At 59.7% G+C, this 24,044-nt stretch overlaps 1 protein-coding gene across 1 annotated transcript; it reads left to right on the forward strand.

The window, feature by feature from the left end:
- Window positions 1-3,487: 3,487 nt before the first annotated feature.
- Window positions 3,488-22,281, forward strand: COL6A1 (collagen type VI alpha 1 chain). Its single transcript, XM_053917822.2, has 35 exons — window positions 3,488-3,740; window positions 4,425-4,554; window positions 6,163-6,363; window positions 7,405-7,564; window positions 7,737-7,865; window positions 7,963-7,983; window positions 8,146-8,166; window positions 8,245-8,289; window positions 9,028-9,081; window positions 9,631-9,675; window positions 9,803-9,829; window positions 10,077-10,103; window positions 10,192-10,236; window positions 10,537-10,590; window positions 10,721-10,783; window positions 11,125-11,187; window positions 11,340-11,393; window positions 11,491-11,526; window positions 11,714-11,776; window positions 12,776-12,838; window positions 15,289-15,351; window positions 16,043-16,105; window positions 16,518-16,568; window positions 16,718-16,753; window positions 17,269-17,331; window positions 17,436-17,501; window positions 18,125-18,160; window positions 18,555-18,591; window positions 18,884-18,892; window positions 19,025-19,158; window positions 19,399-19,508; window positions 19,669-19,852; window positions 19,949-20,129; window positions 20,639-20,668; window positions 20,854-22,281. The coding sequence occupies exons 1-35, from the start codon at window positions 3,644-3,646 to the stop codon at window positions 21,474-21,476; spliced, it is 3,084 nt and encodes a 1,027-aa protein (XP_053773797.1). The 5' UTR covers window positions 3,488-3,643; the 3' UTR covers window positions 21,477-22,281.
- Window positions 22,282-24,044: the final 1,763 nt, after the last annotated feature.

The raw sequence follows: 24,044 nt of genomic DNA on the forward strand, positions 1-24,044 counted from the left end.
TGCATCTGTGCAGCAGGCAGGTAGGCCTTCGGAGGGTGGATGGGAAGTGTGGTCAGGAGGGGGATCTGGAGCTGCCCAGAGCTGTCCAGGGAGGACCTGGGGGGAGGGGGTCAAAGCCAGGTCTGAGATGGTTGGCTGTGTGTTCTCACGTCCCACCAACCCCGTGCCTGCGGCACTGCCAGCTGGCGGACGGCATGGGGTATAGTGTGGGTCACTGACAGCCACCATCACTGTAGGACATGGTGCGGTGAGGCCACAGGAGACAGAACTGGAGTGAGCAGCGGGGAGGAGGTGATAGGGGTCCCCACCCTTGGCAAGGAACACCCCACCCTCATCCTCTGCAGAGGGACTTGCCGTAAGTGGGAGCAAAGTCACTGAGGCAGGGCAGGCCCACGTCCTCCACAGGCCATGCCTAGGATGGATGGTGCATCACTCATGGGGGGCTTCACTCATCAGCGGGCTCTATCCATGATGCCTCCTGGCCTGGAGACCAGGGTGGAGGTCTGGTGGGAGCTCCTCCCCTCCCTCTGTCCCCACCTCCTCTACCCGTCACTCCCCTCACCATCTCCCCTCCATAAAGGCCCAGCTGTCCTTCCTAGAGTGGACCTTGTGTCTGAGGGACCCTGGCCCTGGGCTGAGGTGGTGGCAGCCCCTCTCCCAATCTGAGTCTCAACCAATGGCCCTCCTGGCCGAGGGTCCCTCTGGCTGAAGGACAGTGGGGATGGACACGACCTCAGAGTCTGGGGACAACAGGCCCTGATTGTGGCTGGTGGAGCCAGCATGGGGTTGGATCACCTCCTCATACCTCATTTGTTCCCGTGATGTTTCCTTAGGGAAAAAGAGAGGGGATGGAGGAAGGAAGGAGGGGGAGGCGGGAGTAAAGGATATTTTTAAAAGGAAGAAGGCCCTGCCCTAGGGCTGGGGTCTGTGTGCCAGAGGGGGCGCTGTTGCTCCACGTGGGGGAGAAATGGGAGGGGCAGGAGGCGGTGGAAGGAGGGGCAGCGGCTCCAGGCAGCTGCCGCATCCCGGCGCAGGCCTGGGCTGCACCAGTCTCCTTTGGCCACTGACGGTGGGGACACAGGAGGTTTCCGTCAGGATGTTTTCCTTCCAACTCCCACCCACCCTCGTGGTTTTAAAGCCCTGGCAGCAGAGCTGTGGGTGGTTCCCCTTGTCCCGCCCTGACTTTTCCAGGCACTGAGTCGCAGGGACCTGGGAACGAGGGGGAGAAAGCAAGGGTCCCTTCATGGGGCTTGTGGAGGGCTCCTGGCAGGGGGACTCCAGGGTCCCCGTCTGGGCCAGGTTGTGACCAGGGGACGGGCTGGGGCTCCGGGGTGCAGATCTGCTCATGGGCACCATTGGACACATGTGTGCACACGCACACTCTACGGGCTGTGGAGGAAAGCCCTGCCCTGCTACTACCCCCCATAAAAGGCCCTTGTGCCTCCCACCCCAGCTCAGCCCCTGGCCTGTCTCTCAGCGGCTCCCTGCACGCAGGTGTCCACGCAGCCTCCAGGCTCCCAGGAGGACCTGGAACAGATTGTGTGCATGAACATTGACTACTGACTGGCCTGGACCGGGGAGGGGCAGCTGTGGGGTGATGTTGAGATGTTCGGAGGCAATCCCACCCCTCAAGAGGACCCCGCAGCACCCCTGGAGAGAGAAGGATCTGGAGAGTGAGGAGTCAAAGGCAGCCTCCCCTCCACACGCTGAAAAACACAGGTCTGCACATCTGGACATAGGTTTCAGGACGGTTTTTATTCGCTTTCTTATATTTCCTTTACATATAATACATATGTGCCACTTTTATAATCAAAGAAAACCATGGACGAAGGGGTATAAGCAGATATGTACCAGGTGACCACATGTCTATGAAAATAGGCAGACAGGCTGTGAGAGACACGGAAGTGCTCGCTCTGATTACCTCTGGGCAGTGAGACAACTTGGTGTTTCTCTGTTTGTAATTTCTTTATGATGGGCATGTGCCTTTTTTGTAAAAGGAAAAATAAAATTTTCTGAAGACATCACTGCGGAGCTCTCGTGAGTCCGAAGGCACCTCCGGCCCGTCTGAGGCGGGTGCCCCGTGTGTGAGAGCTTCCTTCCATTCGGCAGACCCACGTGGCCCCTGCCGGCCCTAGAGAAGCGCAGGCTGGGCTTGAGCGTGGGAGTTGCCAGACTGAAGGTGGGGGTCCCCTGCCTCCCCATGGAGCGGTCGCACCAGTCACACTACCAGAGACTCACTGGTGGTCCACAAACTGGTGCCTGACGAGGACCCCTACGGGGAGGGCCAGAGAGGCAATTAGGCCTGGAAGCCACGTGATCTGTCCCTGTGTGAGCGATGTGGACATTTCTTCCCGTTTTATAGACAGTATATTTGCTCTCACCCGCTGTGTAACAAATCACTCCCAACCATGTGGCTTGGCTCAGCGCCTAATTGCCATCCTGGGACGCAGGCGTGGCCTGGCTCTAGCATTTTACGCAACAAGTTCTTCTCCCAAAGCTGCAAGAGTGTCAGAGTTGCTGCTGTTTGCAAGCAAGACAGTTCAGACGTGGGCCCAGTGAGCAGGCCACGGTCTTGCACCCAGGTGTGACCCCATTTGTTTGAATGAGACGCCCATAAGCTGCACGCCCAGAGCACAGGGGACGTGTCCACGGCACAGTCTGGATGAAATCAGTGGCAGGTAAAATTATCCGTGCATTTAGTTTATAAAAATCCCATAAAGTGGGTGGGGAAAGTGAAGGAAATATTGGAACCCTAGAATAATCGAGAAGTACGATTTCTGAAGTTTTTCTCAAACGTTTCCTTACCATGGTTATACAACTTTTGCGTGTTTTTTAAACTATAAACAATTTAGGCTGATTTTAGACAAGTGTCAACAGCTCCAGCTCCAGCAAAGGTCTTCTGGAAACTTCTCTGGGGCAGGGGTTGGGTCTGACCACATCTGGAACCCGCTCACACAGGGCCTCAAATATATGTATCTGTTGAGTTTGTTTTCTCACAGTAAAAAATGAAATGTCTTTTCGGAACATGTATTTGACCAAACTGAAGAATTACATGCATGAAAAATAACTCCGAAATCCGACCAAGCAATGGATTTGAGACACTGAAACCAAACATCCCTTGTTGTGTAGGAAGTGGTTAGTGTGGGGACCGGTGAACACGCAGATCAGTGCCACAAGAAGATGTCCGGACTGGAAGCCACCAGACAACATTGTGAGGAGATCCCTTTGGGGTCACAGTTCTTTTTTCAGGCATCTTCCACTCAACTGCACCTTTGTTCTAGGAGCACGAGAAGCACAGCCCCCATGCAGGGGGCGTGGGCCCTTCAGCAGAGCAGAGTCCTGGGCACGATCCAGAGACGGGAGACTGTTTCCTTCACAGTGACTCAGCCCTGAGCTGGAGGAGACCCCAGCCTCCACTCCTCTCCTGGGCCGGCCCCAGCCTCCTCCTCCTCTGCCCGCTCCTCCTCCCTCTGCCCCTCCCTCCCTCCCCCCCTCCCAGGCAGTAACTCCAGCAGAGCAGAGACAACTTTCTCTCTCCCTCCCTCTCTCTCTCTCTCTCTCTCTCTCTCTCTGTCTCTCTCTGGTCGTTGTCAGCCCACCCTGACCCCTGCCCTCACTGGATGGTGACTCGCAGGCCAGTGACATGAGGCTGGCCCCCGTCCTGCTTCCCCTGCTGCTGCAGGCGTGCTGGGCCACAGCACAGGACCTCCCGGCAGCCGAGAGGGCCATTGCCTTCCAAGGTGAGTGGACTTGCTGAATTTCCAACTGTGCTTTTTGCTGCCCAGTGAGGCAGTGCCTGGGACCGGGCGCACCCAGCCCCAAGTGGAACCCTGGCCTCTTTCCTTGGCCTAAGAGCTGTAGATGGGGGGCCTTGTGGGGTTGCTTGACATTGCCCAGCTCGGCAAGGCCCCGGGCCCTGGTCACCAGCGCGGCCAGTTGGGAGGACCCAGTGAGGACAATGAACTTCATTCGGTTCTTAGCCTCCAGCTGTCCGTGAGCAACTGCCCTGCCCATCCAGTGCTATTTTTCCCTACCCCAGTTAATTCCATTTGATTCCTTGCCTGGCAGTCAGTCAAGAAACATGGTTACCTGTTCCCACACACCTTTTTCTGAAGTGCATGCCCCCGGTGGTAATTTACCTCGGAAATACAGTGAGAGAGCAGTTGTCCGGGGCGGAGCTCCCTGCCTTCCCAGAGGCCTGGCAGGATTCTCAGGACTGAGTGTGGGGGTTCTCATGGCCACCCCACCCCATCGCTGGGGGCCAGCTTTTCTGGATAGAACCATTCAGTGCAGCGGGGGTGGCTGACCAGGAAAGGGGCTGGTGGGGTCAGAGTTGCCGGCAAGGAGAGTGGGTAAAGGTGGCCGCAGTGTGTCTTTAAGGGTGCAGGGCATGAGCGGCAGGTCCCCTCCTATCCCTGGCCCAGACTGTCCCGTGGACCTCTTCTTTGTGCTGGACACCTCCGAGAGCGTGGCCTTGAGGCTGAAGCCCTATGGGGCCCTGGTGGACAAGGTCAAGACCTTCACCAAGCGCTTCATCGACAACCTGAAAGACAGGTAAGAGGGCACACTTTGACCTCTCCCCTGCATTTCTATAAGCCTTTCAGAGGAAAGGCCGGTGGGCCAAGGGCACTGCCGGCCTAGTGCGATGCCTGCCACAGCCCAGCAGGGAGACTCTGGCTTCCACATCCCCATCTGAGAAGGGAAGTGTTGGCCTGGTCACTCGAGTACCTTCCCAAAGTCCACAGAGGTTCAGATGCACCAAAGAAGGGTTCGGGATGGAGCAGGCTAAGGGAGGGGGTGAGGGCACCGGTCAGCAGGAGGCCTGAGAGGACAGTGCTGCAATGTGGGGCACCTTTCACCCCAAATGCACAAGAAGGACTGCCTCCCATCCCAAACTAAACAGGTTTAAGGAGGTAGCCTGAGGCCCTGAGTGGATCCTGGAGGGGGTGCACCTCGCCAACCCCCGGACACTAACTGCTGCCCACAGTGGGTATCAGAGCCTGTGTCCCAACGTGCCCAGTGCCGCAGACACAGGGGCCTGGAAGGGCCACCAGCTTGGTTCTCGGTTTGGGCATGGCACACTCCATTCATTCACTTACTCATTCATCTGTGCAATGAAGCCACAGCACTGGGAGGCTGGGCGGGAAGGGTGGGGCCAAGGATAGGACCGCCTGCAGTGGAAGGGCAGAGCAGTAGGGAGGAGGGGCTTAGGTCAGAACTCAACTCCTTCCCTCACTTATGCAGGGCCCCATCCCTAGTCCCAGCCTTGTCCCTGCTGACCTGCTGACCAGGGCCCTGAACCTCCCCCCACCCAAGGGGGCCACAGGGAGAGAGGGTGTGGCTGCCCAGTGCAGGGTGTTATGATATCTGAAACCCAACACCTACCCCGAATGCCCAGATCCATGGGATGGAAGGGTGCTGGGGTCTACATGGATGATGCCTCCAGAAGGGGTGCTGGGGGCCATGTGGGCCAGCACCCCTTCCATGTGCCTTTGGCCCCTTAATCAGCCTCTTGTGCCTCAACTCCCCCCTTCCCCAAACTGGAATAGGCTCATCTTGTGATTGTCACTATTAGCACAGCCACAGGGGCTAAGTCACTCCATCTGCTGAATGGGCTGCGGGGCAGGCCACCCCCAAGCTTGGGCAGAGCAAAGCTGAGAGTCTTGGGGTCCAGGTGCACGCAGAGGAGAGAGTCACGGAGTCATACCCATGGGGACCCCTCACCAGCGTCCTGCTTAGACCTGGCCTCACCCATGCTCCCCACTGTGGGGTCTGCCCCCATCACACTGCCCACCACCATCCACTAAGAGGTCGACCCCTACTGCCCCGCCCACCGCAGTCCAGGTGTACACAGGTGCTCATCCGAAGTCCCTGGAAATCAGGAGACTGGTGGTTCACTGGCTGGAGCCGAGGCCCCCTGACCATGCTGGCCTTCTCCCACATGGCCACCCAGTCAGCGACCAGGCATCTTAGGGCTGCACGTGAAGTCCAGCCCATGGCCGGCCGGCTCCTACCTCTGGGGCGGGATGGGGCCGGGTGGTCTTCCACCTGTGAAAGGTGGCGATCTCCCGCTGGATGGACAGCAGCTGGGGAGCGGGAGAGCCGCTGGATATACTGGGGCCGGGGCCTGGGAGGCCCACTGCTCTCCCTCCGCCCCTGCAGGTACTACCGCTGCGACCGCAACCTGGTGTGGAATGCGGGCGCACTGCACTACAGTGACGAAGTGGAGATCATCCAGGGGCTCACGCGCATGCCCAGCGGCCGGGACGCGCTGAAGGCCAGAGTGGATGCGGTCAAGTACTTCGGCAAGGGCACCTACACAGACTGTGCTATCAAGAAGGGGCTGGAGGAGCTGCTCGTTGGGTGAGCACACCCACCCCCAGGCCAGCACATACGTGGTGGCTCCCTCTGTGGTCCAGTCCCAGGCATGGCTCCTGCCTCTGGGGAGATGCAGGGGCCCTGTGTCCCTGGAGAGCCTCTACTTTCCTGACCCCGGCATGGCGGCAGCCCTGAAACCAACCAGGCCCCAGGGGCTGCTCACTGGCAAACCAACCTCTGGTGCCCAAGATCCCCCAGGACCAGTCCTAGTGGCCAAGGGGATCATGCTAGTGACCATTGCCCAGCCTCCCTCATGGCTGCCAAGGGTCACTCTGAATCCCTTCATCCCTCCCTGGAGCCGCCCACTGTCTCCTCAACCAGTGCAAGCAGCAGGGACCTGAAACACTCCCATCACTGCCACCTTTTGGCCAAGCACAGGTGATGCCTGCAGTCAGAGACAGAGACAGACGGACAGAGACAGAGAGACGTACAGAAGACAGGGACAGAGGGGCAACATAGAGGGAAGGGACCCCTGTGAGAGCATCGATGTCCCCAGTGCTGGCCCTGCACATTGCTTGGAACCTTTGCAGCAGCGAGCAGGCAGCAGCTGCAGTGTCCAGGGAGAGGGCGGGCTCCAGCTGTGGCTCAGCCCCACCACAGCCCCAAGGGCCCCACTCATGGGGGAGAGGGTAGTGGGTTCCCTCCAGCTTTCTGGGCTTGAGGTTCTGTGTCCGAACGCCTCAGGGTGAGTGAGGACCAGTGAATGTCTTTCCCCCTGGCTGTATGTGCATTTTCCAAAATAGTCTTTTAGGGAAATGCGACCCCACAAAACTATTTTCTACTTCATGTCTGTTTTTATGATCCCACATTATAACAGGATCAGCAAAGACAAACACTGTTCAGTGAAACAGGAAACCCCACTTTGCAGAGCAGCTCAGGCCTGGGTCTCTCTCCGGGGTGTCTGCCCCCATTACCTCCCATGGCCACATCTCAGCCTGACAAAGAGGGCTGTGGGCTGTCAGGGCCAGGGGTGGCCTGAGGGAGCCAGAGTCAGGCCAGGTCTCACGGCTGCCCACCCCCTTGCAGGGGCTCCCACCTGAAGGAGAACAAGTACCTGATCGTGGTGACCGACGGGCACCCCCTGGAAGGCTACAAGGAGCCATGCGGGGGCCTGGAGGACGCTGTGAATGAGGCCAAGCACCTGGGCATCAAAGTCTTCTCTGTGGCCATCACGCCCGACCACCTGGTAGGATCCCATCCTGGACCTGTGGCCGGGGGTGGGGGGCACAGGGCCCAGCCTGTGGGTGCAGAGACACAGGCACCAAGCTGCAGGACAGGGCACGGGGAGGAGCCGTGGTGGGGAGGGGTCGCATTCTCAGTCATCGTCATCACCCTTGCTCTTGCCGTGTCCGCCCCAGGAGCCACGTCTGAGCATCATCGCCACCGACCACACGTACCGGCGCAACTTCACAGCGGCCGACTGGGGGCAGAGCCGCGATGCGGAGGAGGTCATCAGCCAGACCATCGACACCATCACCGACATGATTGTGAGCGGCCACCGCACTGTTACCTCCCCCGTCTGGATGCCGGGGAAATCCTGTGCCGCCAATATAAATTAATTTGATGTTTTCATTTTATTTTCAGAAAAATAATGTGGAACAAGTGGTAAGAGCCCCGCCCCTCCCCCACTGCCCAAGGCGTCACCACTGGTCCCTTCCTCCCCCCACCCCAGGCACCCAAGCCAAGCCCTCCAAGCACCCGCAGGCATCCAGGGTGCAGCAGCTGTGCTTGGCTTTCTGACGTGTTACTTTGTCCCTTCTCCGGCAGTGCTGCTCCTTCGAGTGCCAGGTGAGTGTGGGGCCCCACCCACCCCTGGGGCCTCCTGGGATGGTCTGTCTCCGGCTGACTGCTCTCTCTGCCTTACAGCCCGCCAGAGGACCTCCCGGACCACGGGGCGACCCTGGGTACGAGGTGAGTGGCTGTGCCCTACCCTTGCTTACATCCAGGAGAGAGAGAGAGGTGTTGAGTAAGCGTGGGAGAAATGTCCCTGCAGCCTGGCAACCCAGGCAGCTGTCCTGAGCACCCACCATGCACCCGCCCAGGGCTGGTGTGAGGGACAGGGGTCTGGTCCCTCCCTTGTCCCTCCCTGCGGTGGGGGAACCCGCGCTTTCTTAAAGGGTCCCTGGAGAGCCTGGCTCTTGGAGACAGGCTTTGATGGGAGATGGGCACGCACTTGGGGCTCAGGCCAAAGTGGCTTACACAGGGAGATTCTAAAAATCAAGATTTGTTGTCGGTACTTACAAATTGGGACATTGGTCAGGAAAGTCCAGATTTCTGGCTTCTCCTTAAAAATGTCGGCTTCAGAGATGTGAAGCCCTGTGGCCGCTGAGCACGGGAGCTGAACCAGCATCTCCCAGGGGGGGGGGTCTTTGAGTCCAGGTGACCCATCCGGGAGCCCAGTTCAGCAGCCGGGATGAGGTGCAGGACGGCGGAGAAGAGAGATGCAGAGGCCCCCCTCCAGCTGGCGGGGTGGCCCCACAGCCTGGCGGGGTGTGAGGGAGGGGACGTGTGGGACTGACCTCGGAGATCCCAAGATGGGTCACAGGTGAAGGTTGCTGAAAAGCATGCAAGCCAGCAGGGCTCCCTTCACCAGCTTTGCAGAGATACCCAGGAAACTGTCCCCTCACCTCGGTCTGTTTTGTGCTCCAGGGAGAACGAGGGAAGCCTGGTCTCCCAGGAGAGAAAGGAGAACCCGGAGACCCTGTGAGTGCCACGCGCCTGACCCTGGGGCTGGGAGCGCCGAGAAGCCTGAGGCCGAGGGACCAGGCCACATAAACTTCCAGAAGGATGGCTGGTGTCTGAGTGCCATGGTCGCGGTCATCAGAGGACACATCCCTGTGGGCAGCCAGGGCTGGAGGAAGCACCGCACAGACATTCTGTCCAGCGCTTCCCAACAGGGGGACCCCACATGCCCCGCAGGCCTCCACACACGCGCAGCCTGTGCTCAGTGGGGAAGGCGGGGGATGGGGGGTCATATAGCAAAGTCCCCTGATCTCTGCCTCAGCCTTGGCCAGTCTCCCCACAACCCAGCCCTAGCTCTTCCCTGGAGCTCAGTGGAGGTGGGGGCTTCACAGCAGAGCTGCCCCCTCAGATGCCAGCCAGCAGGGCGGAAGTGGGCCAGCCGGGCCAGTGGTCAGCACGCCCAGTCTCTCTGGCTAACCAGGCCGGCGTGGAGTGGGAGAAGAGACAGGCCTGGTGGGGGCTGCCCCTGCCCCCTCGGGGATCTAACACACGCCCTGCTTTGTGTTTCAGGGAAGGCCTGGTGACCTGGGACCTGTCGGCTACCAGGGCATGAAGGTGTGTCTTCTGTCCTCCTCCACAGTGGTCTGTCCTGGGGCTGAGCCGCGGTGCATCGCAGCTGTCCCCAGGCACTGGGCCTGGGGTACCACTAACAGTCCCCTCTCTTCCTCTGTTTGCCTCATAGGGAGAAAAGGGAAGCCGAGGGGAGAAGGTGAGTGAGGCACAACTTTAGGGTGTGCCCTCCAGGTGCAGAGCAGCCCCCATCACCTGGACAAGGACCCATCCCCGGTGTGGCTGGGCCCCAACAAGCTGGTGGGGGATTGACTGGTGCCCCATTCCCAAGGGACCTGGGAGACCGCCCCCTCCTTGCTGTCCTCCTCCACCTCCCTGGGAGGACATGGGGACTCGCCCCATGATGGGGAGACCACCCTCTTAACCCTCTCTTCCTGTCTCTCCAGGGCTCCAGGGGACCCAAGGGCTACAAGGTGAGTGTGGCAGTGGGAACATATATTCTGCCCCACGGGTGGGTGCTGTCTGACCTCCATCTGATCCTTTGGCCTTTGCCCCTCACAGGGTGAGAAGGGCAAGCGCGGCATTGACGGTGTGGACGGCATGAAGGTAACCCCCGGCCAGGGGGACAGGCCAGGGGCCAGGGCACATGGTTTGGGGGAGGGGCAGTGGGGCAAAGCCAGGCACTTCTCCAGACATCGGCAGACAGGGACCTGGTGTGGGCACTCCTGGGCACTTCGGAGGCAGTGGGAAAGGCAGGAGACATTTCCTGCTGAGCCCGAGGTCCCCAGGGACCCCAAACCACCTGGCCAAGATCAGAGCATCTTCTGGAGTGGGGCTTTCCTGGGAGGGGGATGGATGAACCAGAGCCAAAGGGCTTGACTACCAAATCCTCCTTCCTCCTTCCAGGGGGAGATTGGGTACCCTGGCCTTCCAGGCTGCAAGGGCTCTCCCGGATTCGATGTAAGTCGCTTTCTCTCACCAATACTTTAAGACCAGAAGTCCTTCTGTTGACACTCTTAAGAGGCCACCAGAGGCTTGTGTGGCAGACAGGTGTGGCCACATGGCCTGACTTCTCCAATCCTCTTACCAGGGCATTCAAGGACCCCCAGGGCCCAAGGGCGATGTGGGCGCCTTCGGACTGAAGGGAGAAAAGGTCAGTGCTGTGAGCCCCTGGGGGCTGAGCCTGGGCATTATTGGCTAGTGAGAGTCCCTAAGGTTTGTGGTCCAAGCCCACGGCCCTCGGGAGGGAGGCTATGGGCCAGCTCGGAAACAAGGGTCGGAATGGTGGGCAACACGGTTGTGTGTCAAATATCACAGCTGATGGGCAGGGGCGTTTGCCCAAGGGGAACGCTCCCTCCACCCCGAGTCACTGAGCCTCAGACCCTCCCACCCCCATCACACCTGCCTTCTGCAGCTGGGGGGGTGGCCACGGAGCCTCTGGTCCCCTGGTTCCCCCCAAGACAGGACAGGGGCTGACCCTTCTAATCTTTCCAGGGGGAGCCTGGAGTTGACGGGGAGCCTGGGAGGCCAGGGACCACTGGGCCCTCTGGAGACGAGGTGAGCAAGCACGCAGTGCCCTCCCTGCCCTCCGTCCACTGCAGCCTGGGTCGGGGCGCCCAGGCCCTGGGAGAGGCTGCCAGGAACAGGCCCCGCCGTAGTCCAGGCACAGCCAGGCCAGAGGTGAATGAGTGTACCCTTGTTCTCCCCAGGGAGACCTCGGAGAGCCTGGTCCCCCAGGAGAAAGGGGTGAGACTGGTGACGAGGTAAGCACCCATGTTTTGCCTCCTGCTCCCTGTTCCTGAGACTCAGGCTGAGTTCCCATCCCAAACTCATGCTTCTGTCCATTCCTCTCCATCCCAGGGCAACCCAGGGCCAGACGGCAACCCTGGAGAAAAGGTGAGTCCGTCAGGGTAGCACCCTGGGCTCTGGGCCTCCCTGCTTAGCGCCAGACATGGCCACATCAGCAGCTGGTAGCCTGCCGGGGTGGGGGGTGGGGTATCAGTTCTGCACCCAGCCCTTGAGTCTCTCCCACGCAGCGGGGTCGGGTCAGCAGCCTCACCTCCTTTTGCCTCTCTCCACGCAGGGTGGCCCTGGAGAAAGAGGACCACAGGGAACCCCAGGTGTGCGGGGCCCAAGAGGAGACCCAGTAAGTCACTGTTCACTAACCTGGGGCTCCACCTCCCTAGGGGCAACAGACTGATGCCAAGCTGTCAGAATCACAGGACACCTGCCACCAAGTCCCTTCAGCCCCTCACCGCACACCTGGGCCTTTTCTAAATACCTGCAGCCTCCCCCACCCCAAACTCCACAAACATTTCTGCAGACAGAGCTTGTGTTCTTTGGATCGTTAAAAACTTCAAGGGCAGGAACATCGGGAGGCTGTGGCTGCACACACCATATGGCTAGGAGGCTGGTTGTGGTCCAGTGGCCGAGCTGGGTTTTCTCTGGCCCCATGGTTCAGCGGCAAGGTTTTGCTAGTCCAAGAGGGCAGGCATCGAGCAGGCTCTGTGCCTGGTTTTGGGGGGAGGGAGGGCAGGCTCCACCCTGTAGCTCCCAAGTTAGGGGGAAAGGGTGCAGAGCTTCCAACCTCAGAGGCGGGTGGGGCCCTCTGCCCACTGCAGACCTGGGTGATGCTGCAGCTCGTCCCCAGAACAGGACACCGCATGAGGCTGCGAGGCGCCTGTGTGTAGTCAGGTGTCCCAAAGGGACAGTGACTTTACCCCGAGGCCCGATGCAGGGGTTGAGGAGAGACATCAAAGCAGGGGTAACCTGGCTTGGACCCCCTTCCAAACCCACCCAGCTGAGATCAGGAAATGGGACCGGAGGCCAGGCCACGCCTGCAGCATGCACCCCTGGCAGAGGGAGCCCCCGTGATGGGGCCGCAGTTCCCAGGACCCTGTTAGTGAGCTTCCTGGAGAAGGGGCAGTGTAGGGAGCAGCCTTGGTCCTCAGGAGGAGCTGCTGGCCTTCTTGCTGGGCCTCCTGGAACCACACAAGTCACTCGACAGCTGAGCACGTGGCCACACTGTGGCAGAAACGTAGGACAGTAGGAAAGAAGGATGAAGCCTGGGAGCACAGTGGGCAGCCATGGGCCCCCCAGGCCTCGCCCTCCCCAGTCCCCGCCTCACCAGCTTATTCCTTTCCAGGGTGAAGCTGGACCCCCAGGTGACCAGGGACGAGAAGGCCCTGTTGGTGTCCCCGGAGACCCGGTAGGAAACCTGGCTATCTGAGAGAGTGTCCAGGTGGGAGCCAGGCCTGTCGGTTCGTCTTGGAGCAGAAATGCCCCCAGCAGCTCAGGAATCTGTGGGGAGGTCTCTCTGTTGCAGGAGGTGTGACCTGGGGTACCACGGGGTCTGGGGGTCAGGAGCCAGCTGCAAGAAGCTGGGAGCAGCTAGAGCCACAGAGTGGGAATGGGTGACAGCGGGCCTAACTCCTGTGGCCCCCAGATGCTCAACACTCACAGAGGGACCCCTGTTCATCATCTGGTGGGCACCTGGCAGGACACAGAGCTGAGTTAGAGACTTCCACTGTCCCCCCAAGCTCTGCCTTCAGGGTGGGTGGGGAGGGGTGTCCTGGCTTGCTTGAAGCTAGAGGAGGGCTGTGGGGGGTGGAGGCCAATATCCAGATGGAGAGGGGGTGGGCAGGGCTGGCAGCAGAAGGGGAAAGGGAGCCCAGGCCCCTGGGCACAAAGCATCTCCCCCTTGCCTAGTGGGGCTGGGTCACTGAGGGCAGAACCTTGGATGGAGGCATCCCACATTGGAGCCCCCAGGATACAGGGACTTGTTCAGCATTTGGAGCCCAGGTGTGAGATACTGGCTGGAGGCCAATTTAGGTGTGTATTGCATAGAAGGTGCCAGAATTCCTGAGGCCCTGCTGAGGGAGGGTGGGAGACTGAGACCCTGAGGAAGCAGGGGGTCTGACCTTGCCAGGGAGTGGGGCTGGGGGAGGTGGCGGGAAGGGGTGCAGACCCGCCCTCACCTCTTCAGTGGCCCACTGAGTGAACTCGCTGAATGGCCCGTCTGCCCTGCGCGTAGGCTGCGCCCAGCGTTGGGCATTACAGAAAACACTGTAATAAATATCAACACCCGTCTTTCACTCTGGCAGCAATTTGTCTCTCCATCTGTGTGTCTGTCCATCCATCCATCCATTATCCCTTACCTATTCCCCCACCCAGCCACCCATCCATCTCTGTCACTTATCATCTGTCATTTGTCCAGTATCTATTATCTGTCTCTCCTGCCAGTCACCCATCCACCTACCTATCCATCATGTATCTATCAATCGATCTCTATGATTTATCTATCATCTATTCATCCACTCCCCCATCCATCCATTTTCCTTCCATCTTGAAATACATCAAGGCTGTAACCAGAACAGAGTCTTAGGAGCAGAATTTCTTGGCCAAATGACGTGTGTGATAATTGCCAAATAATTCTACGTGTGAGGGCAAGAGCAGCCCAGGCTGTAGGGACCCCTGGCAATGCTGGGGTGGCTGTTTCCTCTGGGAGGAGGCCCTGGGTCCCTCCAGCCTATGACCCAGCTGGGGACAGTCCGCTCCCAGCTCATGCTCCCAGCTGCAGTGGCACTTGTCTACCTGGGGGCCGGGAAGGGTGGGTTTAGGCAGCATTGGAACCAGGTCCATCTGCACTGGATGCTGGACTTCCTGGCCTCAGCGCTGTTTCTGCCCGTTGGCCTCCCGCTTTCTCCCCACCCCGCTGACACCCCCCAAAGGCAGTCAGCTCCCACACCAGGGGTTCCCTACAGAACTTTCTGGGAAATGTTTTTCCAAATCCCAAGGAAACACAGTTGAGAACTGCAGACAATGGATGAAAGGTTTGGGGCTCACCCCTCCTCCTCCCCACCCTGCCCTGGGTGCCACCCCTCCCGCCCCTGTGGAGGCCAGTGCTGCCCACCAGGAGCAGTGGGGAAGTGCGCAGAAACTCTGCCCGGGGTTTGTCAGGTCTTCACTGCCTTTGGTGGGTCGCTGGGTTCCTGTTCCTTGGAGGGGTGGGGGGAGGTGCTAGTAGGGACCTACCTGGAGGGGACATCAGATGGGGCCTCCCATGGGCCTGGCCTGGGGCACCCAGGGCATCCATTTCCATTTTCCTTCCTGCCCCCTCCCCTTTTTATGTCCCACCGTGGCCTCTCAGGGCCCAGACTGTGAACCCCGAGGGCAGTGCTGCTGGTCCTCCTGGCCAATGTGCAGTGTGTGGTGCCAACGCTGCCCAAGGTGCCAGGACCACGGGCCGCAGCTGGACGCTCGTGTGGCTGTGGCGAGGGCAGCAACATGGTGGCAGCCTCCTGGCTGCCAGCGGTGGATGGAACAGGCTGGATAACAGGGAGTCATACACAATTGGGAGAGGACCTCCCTGAGAAGGACCTGGTCTGGAAATCGCAACTTAAAACAGGGTGTCTGAGGGCAGGGCCACGGCCAGTGGGGCAGCGGCGCCAGCAGGTCCATGAAGGGTGTGCACCTGCCCTCCTCCCTCCAGCCTGGCTGGAGGTGTCCATGAAGTGCTCAGGGACCGACACTCTGGGCGGAGAAGGGCAGGTGATGCGCGTCCAGGGAAGGCGGAGGAGGAGCAGGTCAGCAAGTCACCGTGGGAGGGCTGGTGTAGGTGGAGAGAGGGTCCAGTGGGGCCTGTGCATCTCTTCGCAGGGTGATGCTGGCCCCCTTGGACCTAAAGGATACCGAGGAGACGAGGGGCCCCCGGGGGTCGAGGTGAGTAGCCCACCCTGCCCTCTGCTCCAGGAGGGGCCAGACCTGACCCCAGGCCCCTTCTCTCCACCCAGCGCTTCTCTGGGAGAGGGTCCTGTGCCGTTGGTACATGTAGACGTTTCATCTCATTTTAGTGCGTGTGACTTTTAGGACATTTGGAAAATGCAGACAAAAATTAAAAAGAGAATCGAAATCTAAAACAGTACCACCCAGAGATGAATAACATGAACAATTTGGCTTATCTCTTTCCAATTTCTTTTTCTTTCTTTGCACGTTATGTCTGAAAACTTGACTTCACAAGGTTTGTTTTTTCATGATGAGTATCCTCCGGAAATCCTAACGATTTTTCGAAACATTGTTGCCACGTGCTTTGAGCCACACCTTAGTTTGGGTCTGTTTGTTTCGCTGAACGCTCTTGCTGGGCTCACAGGCTGTTCTGGATTCCCAGGATCCCTGTCCACTTCTGCTCATGCACCAGTACCTCTGGGCGGGTTCCGAGCCGTGAGGCTGGGCACCGAGCCCAGGGGTCCTGCTCTGCCCCATCGGCATCAGCCCCGGGACCGTGGGTTCAGCGCCCTTCTTACAACCATTGCCCAGCTGCTGCTCCGTTTGATCCTCCCTCTCGTTTTCCCCTGTGAGACCTTGTCCCTCAGGTGCCGCTCACTCTTCCCAAACCCACTCCTCTCCTCCTTAGGGTCCCAGAGGTGCCCGAGGGCCTGTAGGACCCCCTGGAGACCCCGGACTGATGGGCGAAAGGGTGAGTGACGGGCCCCAGGGCACAGGGTCCTGGAGAGGCTGACACCTGGTCGCCTGAGACCCTCGGAAGCCCTGGCCCGAGTTCTGAGCTCATGGGGTCTAACTGAGGGTTCCGGTCGCAGTCACTGGACAGGGAGCATCCTCTGCAAGTGACTGTCCCCTCAGTGTCTGTGGACACTGCAGTCACTGTGGTCACTGTGGTCACCGATCACGTGGGCGCTTTGCCGGCCCAGAGGTCTGCCCGCTCCAAGGTCCGGCAGGGGTGGGCAGGGGAACCCCAGGGCAGTTTAGGCTGGGAGACGCCTTCCAGGCTGACGAGGAACCCAAAAGCGCCACTCCTGTGCCCACGCCATCTGGAGACGTCCCAGGCCTGGGTGGCTCCCACAGTGACAGGACGCGGTCTGCTCCCCCAGGGAGAAGACGGCCCCCCTGGAAACGGCACTGAAGGCTTCCCCGGCTTCCCTGTGAGTGTCCCCAACCCCCACCTACCACCCTCCCTGTTGGCCAGCTGGACTCACATGGGCCGGTGGGTGGCCCCCAGCAGCAGGTAGCTGGGTTGTCCACGGAGGCTCCACGTCAGAGCCTCAGGTGACTGCCCCACCTTCCTCTGCAGGGCTATCCTGGCAGCAGGGGCCCCCCCGGGATAAACGTGAGTACCCGCCCACCACCAGACTGCTGGTGTGCTCGCACACGCGTGCAAACACACAAACACACACATTCTCACATGTACACACATGCGAACACACGCACCTTTGGCCTAGGCTCTTTGCCAGGGCCCCCCCCAACACATGTCGTCATCCATGGCTGTCCCCACTGGTGTGCGCTCAGTGGCTGACACTGCCCTCAGGGTGCGTGGGAGCAGGGCCTCAGTTTCTCCCCCAGAAAATGCAGACCAGGGTGGGGCAGACAATATCTTCATTGTGTTTTTCCTTTTAAAACTTCTCCTTAAAAATGAAATGAAACATATAAATTGTACTGTGGTAAAGCTGGCTTCAAATAGAAAAATTGAAGGAAAGGAGCGGCCAGGATGCCTGTGGCGGATGAGTGGCCTTTCTGTCCAAGGAGCTCGGCTGGACGCCCACAAGAGACGCGGGCCCCGGCCCCACATGTGCGCCTGCTCCGGGACTCTGCACCCACTAACGTGTGCTCCCCTGTCGCCTACAGGGCACTAAAGGCTACCCTGGCCTCAAGGGGGATGAGGGAGAGGCTGGAGAGCCCGGAGAGGATGTGAGTGTCCCACCTCCCCATTGCCTCCCGGGTTGTGAAATCCCGAGGGGGTGGACTGGGAGGGACAAGTGGCTATGTCTGTGACACATGCTGCTTCCTTCCAGAACAACGACATCTCACCCCGCGGTGTCAAAGGTGCAAAGGGGTACCGGGGCCCCGAAGGCCCCCAGGTGAGTAGAGACGTGGCTGGCCCAGGGGGGAAAGGTGGGGGCAGACACACCTGAGGCTGCAGTGGGTAGACAGGGGTTTGGGGAGAGGAGGTTAGGAATTTGGAGAGCAGATCTGTGAAGAGCTTGGGGCTTTGACAAGTGGGATCAGGGGGAATGGACAGTGTTGGGGGGCACCTCGGGGTAATGGAGTGGGGAGAGAGAAGGAGGGCCAATCACCAGGTGACAGTGACAGAAGTGCAACAAGGTCTCTCTGGCTCTGCGCCCCCCTAACCGTGTGCACCCCGGAGAGGACGTGCTACTGGACGGAGTAGAGTGCTCTGCCTGGGCAGCGAGCATGGGTGGGCTACATGCAGGGGCCCAGCCGGCACACCGTCTGGCCACCAGGGAAAGGACTATGTTGGACACTTGTCACAGAGTAGATGGCAGTTACTGGGTCTTCTCCAGCCCTTAATGTGCAGAAGCCTCCACTGTCCCTGGCCTTCGGGGGACTCCTAGTGGGAAGTGGGGTCACAAGGGCCCGGGGGGGCTTGCCAAGAGCTCCTGTCACACCCCTAGTTCAGGGACCTGGCGAATGGGGTCACAGGGCAGAGCTTCCAGCCCTTCTCCCACCTTTTCTCTGACAGGGACCCCCAGGACACACAGGACCACCAGGACCGGATGTAAGTGGGGTGTCTGTACATCTCCTTGGGGGCCAACCACTCTGGCCATGGGGGTGGGAACCAATGACAGCAATAGGGGGACATGAGAGGGCCACTGGAAGGACATGTGACATCCCTGGAGAGACATGGCAGCCACAGGGGGACACATGAGGCCATGGGAGACATGTGATGGCCACATGGCAGTGGCCACACCAGGTGTCCATGCCTAGGAAGCAGGGGCCTGTGTTCAGAGCAGGGCACACCGCAGGAAGTGAGAACCCCCTGCATGCCCCCAGCCTGGCTGTGGTCCCAGGGGAGGGCGACCCAGAGGGCCAGCTTCACCCCCAGCACCCAGGGCCACCCAGGCTGGGTGACGGGCCAGTCAGCCGATCACGGAGTGTCTTCCCCTCCCTAGGAATGCGAGATTTTGGACATCATCATGAAAATGTGCTGTGAGTGTCCCCACCCCTGAATAACCCAATTGGAGAGAGCATGTCCTGTACCCAGTGTCTGAGTGAGGGGGAGACAAGTCGGGGAGAGGGGCAGGTGTGTGTCCCACCAGCGAGAACATCCCTGGGGGCTGGGCCACTCTCAACCCAACCACCAGCCTCCCTTGTCCTCCCACTGAGAGGCTGCCAGGGAACCCCGGTCAGGGAGACCCAGGGAGGTGGGAGCTAGCGGGAGGGTTTACGTAGGACTCGGGGTCTCGATGTCACCTGACCTTGTCTTTCTCCTCTTTCCTAGCTTGCTGTGGTGAGTGTCAATTTCTACCTCATGTGGTTTCAGCTTTTGCGTAGGCCAACCCTGTGGGGGGTGGGGCTGTGCCCCTTCTCCCCATGCGTGTTGTACAGTAGCAGCTGCCTCTTCCTCCCACCCCCTCCGCAGAGTGCAAGTGCGGCCCCATCGACATCCTCTTCGTGCTGGACAGCTCCGAGAGCATCGGGCTGCAGAACTTCGAGATCGCCAAGGACTTCATCATCAAGGTCATCGACCGGCTGAGCCGGGACGAGCTGGTCAAGGTGTGCCCCTCTCTGGCCTTCATGCTCTGGGGAAGGTGGTTCTGAGGAGGCAGGGGTCTTCCCTGACGCCAGGCTGGAGAGGGGCTGGGTCCTGGGGGCCCTGGGAAGACAGGGCATTGTTACTCAAGAGCCAAAAGCCCAACCCACCAGCATGAGAGTGGCTGCCAGGTCTGGCCTGGGCAGATGGAGGGGGCAGGGGCAGCTAGGGCTCTCCTGACTTTGGTGCCTGTCCCCATGCAGTTTGAGCCCGGGCAGTCGCACGCAGGCGTGGTGCAGTACAGCCACAACCAGATGCAGGAGCACGTGGACATGAGGAGCCCTAACATCAGGAACGCTCAGGAGCTCAAGGAGTGAGTGTGACCCGGCCGGCTGTATGGGCGGCTCTAAGAGCCCACCCAGCCCCGGAGCCAGGCCCAGGCCCGAGCTCTGACCCCGGTGCTGACCCTGTACCTGACCTGGGCCCTGGCCCCTGGCCCTGCCCCTGGCACTGACCGCACCGTGGCCCTGCAGAGCTGTCAAGAAGCTGCAGTGGATGGCAGGTGGCACGTTCACGGGCGAGGCTCTGCAGTACACCCGGGACCGGCTTCTGCCACCCACCCAGAATGACCGGATCGCCCTGGTCATCACAGACGGCCGCTCGGACACCCAGAGGGACACCACCCCGCTCAACGTGCTCTGCGGCCCTGACATTCAGGTGGGGCCACCTCCAAGCCGCACGCTGCCGCCTTCACACCGTGAGGTGTGGGGCACCCTCCCTACGAGGGCTAGTTGACGCTGTCCCTCTCCACAGGTGGTCTCCGTGGGCATCAAGGACTTGTTTGGCTTCGTTGCGGGCTCTGACCAGCTCAATGTCATTTCCTGCCAAGGCCTAGCACCCCAGGGCCGGCCGGGCATCTCGCTGGTGAAAGAGAACTACGCAGAACTGCTGGAGGACGCTTTCCTGAAGAACATCACCACCCAGATCTGCATAGGTGGGTGGGGGTGGGGCCCCCTGGGTGCAGGCTGCCCCCACACGGCTGTGCTGGAAGCAAAGAGCTGCTGGGTCAGACTTGGGCCCTGTCCCCACACAATGGGCACGTGGTCAGCATCGCCCAGGGACTGCATGCATCGTGAAAGTATGTCACAAACTGTCTGACCTGCAGACCATCCTCGCTCCTCTGAGCCTTGCTCTCCCCGTTCTCAGAAGGGGTCGACACTCTGCCTCACCCCTCACTGGCTTGGTGGGATGATCACAAAATAATGCCTGGGGACCATTCCATCACCTCAGAGGTCCACCCTTGAATTAGGGACACCCCGCCGGGTGGGGTGGAGTGGGCCAGGGAGCAGGCTGGCCAGGCATTCAGGAGCACCGCCTGTTTGCATGCCTGCGCCCTGCCTTCTGTGGAGATGTGCTGGTATCCTCTTTGTCAGGGGTGGGTTACAGATGGAACAGCGGTCCCTAGGACTGCTGGCTTCATGCCACATGGTTTTTCTCTTATAGACAAGAAATGTCCAGATTACACCTGCCCAAGTGAGTACCTGCGGTGCAGACAGGGCTCTGGTGGGGGGCACCCAGTGGCGGTGGGGGGGGGGTGGGGGGTCTGGAGATAATGATGGTTGGACGGGGCCTGGCTCTCCCAGGCTCGGGGGACCCTGGCCGGCCTGGCTGTGCGGGGAGGCCCTGCCGAGTGCCAACCAGTGCCCCCGCCCCCCTAGTCACGTTCTCCTCCCCGGCCGACATCACCATTCTGCTGGACGGCTCAGCCAGCGTAGGCAGCCACAACTTCGAGACCACCAAGCGTTTTGCCAAGCAGCTGGCTGAGCGCTTCCTGACGGCGGGCCGGGCCGACGCCTCCCAGGACGTGCGCGTGGCGGTGGTGCAGTACAGCGGCACGGGGCAGCAGCAGCCGGAGCGCGCCGCCCTGCAGTTCCTGCAGAACTACACCGTGCTGGCCAGCACCGTGGACAGCATGGACTTCTTCAACGACGCCACTGATGTCAACGACGCCATCAGATACGTGACCCGCTTCTACCGCGAGGCCTCGCCGGGTGCCACCAAGAAGAGGCTGCTGCTCTTCTCAGATGGCAACTCGCAGGGGGCCACGGCGGCGGCCATCGAGAAGGCCGTGCAGGAGGCCCAGCGGGCGGGCATCGAGGTCTTCGTGGTGGTGGTGGGCCATCAGGTGAACGAGCCGCACATCCGAGTCCTGGTCACGGGCAAGACAGCCGAGTACGACGTGGCCTTCGGCGAGCACCACCTGTTCCGCGTGCCCAGCTACGCGGCCCTGACACGGGGCGTCTTCTACCAGACAGTGTCCAGAAAGGTGGCCCAGGGCTAGCCAGCCTCCCCCTACCTGAAAAAAGTAAAAATGGGACATAAATCTTCCTGACTGACCCAAATAGCTAGATTTTTTTTAAGGAAAAGCTTGAAAAGCCACCATGCAAGCGGGCTCTGTACCCCGGTCCTGGGACCCTGTCCCCTCCCTGCACACCCGAACCCAAGTCTCATCAGCCGGAGTTAACATCCCAAACCTCCCGCAGCCTCCAGCCCTCCGCCCATCAGAACCCCTGACACCCCACTTCCCTGGGGTGTTGGTGGTGTACTACACCGCCCCCCTCACTAACCCTGCAGGACCCTCCACGTAACATCTCATTTACCCACAGAGTCGAAGTCCACTACCCAGTGAGACGGTGGGCTGTGTTTCACTTGTGGAAAGCCAGCGTTGAGAGGATTTCTTAAACGCTTCCTGTGAGGGTCTCCTCACTCACCGCCCAGACCTTGGCTCTGGCAGCCTCGGCCCGAGAGTTCAGGGCGGCACCCCAGCATGGAACAGCACCTCCAGAGAACCGCAGAACATAGTGTCTCCTTGACCCTGAGTCCTCACAGCCCCCGAGAACAACGGTGCTATCCTGTCAACCCCCCACCCATCTGCACAGAGATGGGCCCCCCGGCCATCTGCTGGCACAGAGTGACGTGCTGTCTTAAAAACAAGCCAAAGCTCTCTGTCCTCAAGGGAGCGACTGGCTCCGCATTGTAGACAAGACCCTCTTTCTTCGCTAGTTTTAGTTTTACTCCTTCCTGTGTTCTTCTCAACTGTGTCCCTGTCCACAAATTTTCCAAATAAAAGTTTTCACTCTTCTCGTCATGATTGTCTTTTTGAGGAATTAAAGCCCCTGCCGTGTTTGCACTTGGTGCCAACAGGAGGCCTTGGAGGAGGTTAGGGCTTCTGGTGGGATGGCCACCTTTGACTCAGTGCTGGGGGAAGCATAGGGGAAAGCCAAGCCCACTCAGGCATGGGAGGAAGTCACAGCCATTAGAATCCCAGTGCTCATCTCTCCCTGGCAGGACTGACAAGGGGCCAGGGGAAGATGTGGGTCCCAGCTGCGCTCAGACAGCAGGAGTGCAGAGCAGGACACCCATGTGGTGGGGCCCCACAAACTCGTAAGAGGAGACATCAAACACCTCCCTGTTTTGAGCCAAGGTACCTCCAGCCTTCTGGATGTGCCCGCTGCAGGGAGGCCAGAGGACCAGCCTGAAAAGGTGGATTAGGGGAGGTGGCCTAGGCCTGGGCATGTGAAGAGGCGCCTGCCTCTCCCCAGCCTCCCTCCAGGTGGGTCTGGGGTCTCTCCCTGCCCACCTGGGGGTGGCCACCCACGGACTTCTTCCTGAAGGAGAGTGAGAATCGGAAATACGCGTTTCCCCTTTAAGAAGGAAGTGCTTCTTTAATCCATGTGACTCATCTCTAACTGGAATCATCTCTAACTGGAACCAGCTGGCTGAGAACACAAACCCGAAATCAGCGACACTTCCCTCCATGCTTCCCTCCCAGCCCCTCGCCTCCCCACACCCACCGGGAAAAGACAAAGGTCCCCTGCATTCTACAGAAGTCATTTGTTTTAAAAATACGTTTTGGCCCTGGCCAGGTGGCTCAGCTGGTTGGAGCATGGTCCCCATACACCAAAAGGTTGAGGGTTCAATTCCCGGTCAGGACGCATACAGGAGGCAGCCGATCGATCTTTCTCTCTCTTTCTTTCTCTCTTCCTCTCTCTCCAAAATCAATAAACATATCCTCGGGTGAAAATTTTTTAAAAATTAAAAATGTGTTATGAAGGAAACCTCAGACCCATCATGCCTGAGTCCTTTCCAAGTTTATAAAAGCAGTACTTTAGACCATGGCGCCCCTTTGTCCCAGTCCAGGCTCTCGGGGGACTGTGCTGAGGCCTCTGTCCCAGCCCTGCCCCCTCGCTTAGGAGCCTTGGGGCTGCAGTTCCCTCCTTCTCCCGGAAAGAGTATTCTTTGATGGAAAGGGGGACACGTGTGGTCCAAAGGAGTGCTTGGGAAGGGCCCCCAACCCCCACGTCCTCCCCCATCAGGTCGGCCCCACCTGCTGGTCCTGGAAGCTCCCAGGCCCCAGCTGCCAGGACTGGGAACATGCAGGCCTAGCATGGGGGACGTGCAGGGTATATTGCGCCCACCCCCATAGTCCATCCCCTTTTGAGGGGGAGTCAGAACCCCGGGGCTGTGGTTAATGCCAACTTCTCCATTAGTCTGGCACCTATCGGGGCTGCTTCTGCGCTGCAGGTGATGACCCCTCGCCTGGGTCAGCTCTCGCCCCACCTGTGAAAGCGGCCTTGGTGCTCGAGGCTCTGCTGGCGGTGCTGCCTGGGTGGCTGCATGGTCGTCCGTTCCTTTAGTTGGCAAGTTTTGAATGTTTCTTTGTGGTACTTTTACTTTTTATCTCCCGAGACACGTAGTCTATGTGCGTGTTTTTTAGACAGCCTGAAGTGGTATTTTTTCACCCATCCTTGCTTTTTCTATGGAAAAATCAGTCAATTCTCATTTATTACTACAAGCAATACTTGGTCTTTATGGTGCATTTTTATGCTAAGGATGTGCAGGAAGGAAC

Source organism: Desmodus rotundus, chromosome 2, assembly GCF_022682495.2.
Source record: "Desmodus rotundus isolate HL8 chromosome 2, HLdesRot8A.1, whole genome shotgun sequence".
Lineage (NCBI taxonomy): Eukaryota > Metazoa > Chordata > Mammalia > Chiroptera > Phyllostomidae > Desmodus > Desmodus rotundus.

Bases quoted from the DNA above. Each gene is read 5' to 3' on its own strand.
- COL6A1 (XM_053917822.2), top strand. From the start codon at position 3,644: ATGAGGCTGGCCCCCGTCCTGCTTCCCCTGCTGCTGCAGGCGTGCTGG. The intron at 10,591-10,720 runs GTAAGTCGCTTT...TCCTCTTACCAG, and splicing joins AGGGCTCTCCCGGATTCGAT to GGCATTCAAGGACCCCCAGG. The intron at 15,352-16,042 runs GTGAGTAGCCCA...TCTCCTCCTTAG, and splicing joins AGGGGCCCCCGGGGGTCGAG to GGTCCCAGAGGTGCCCGAGG.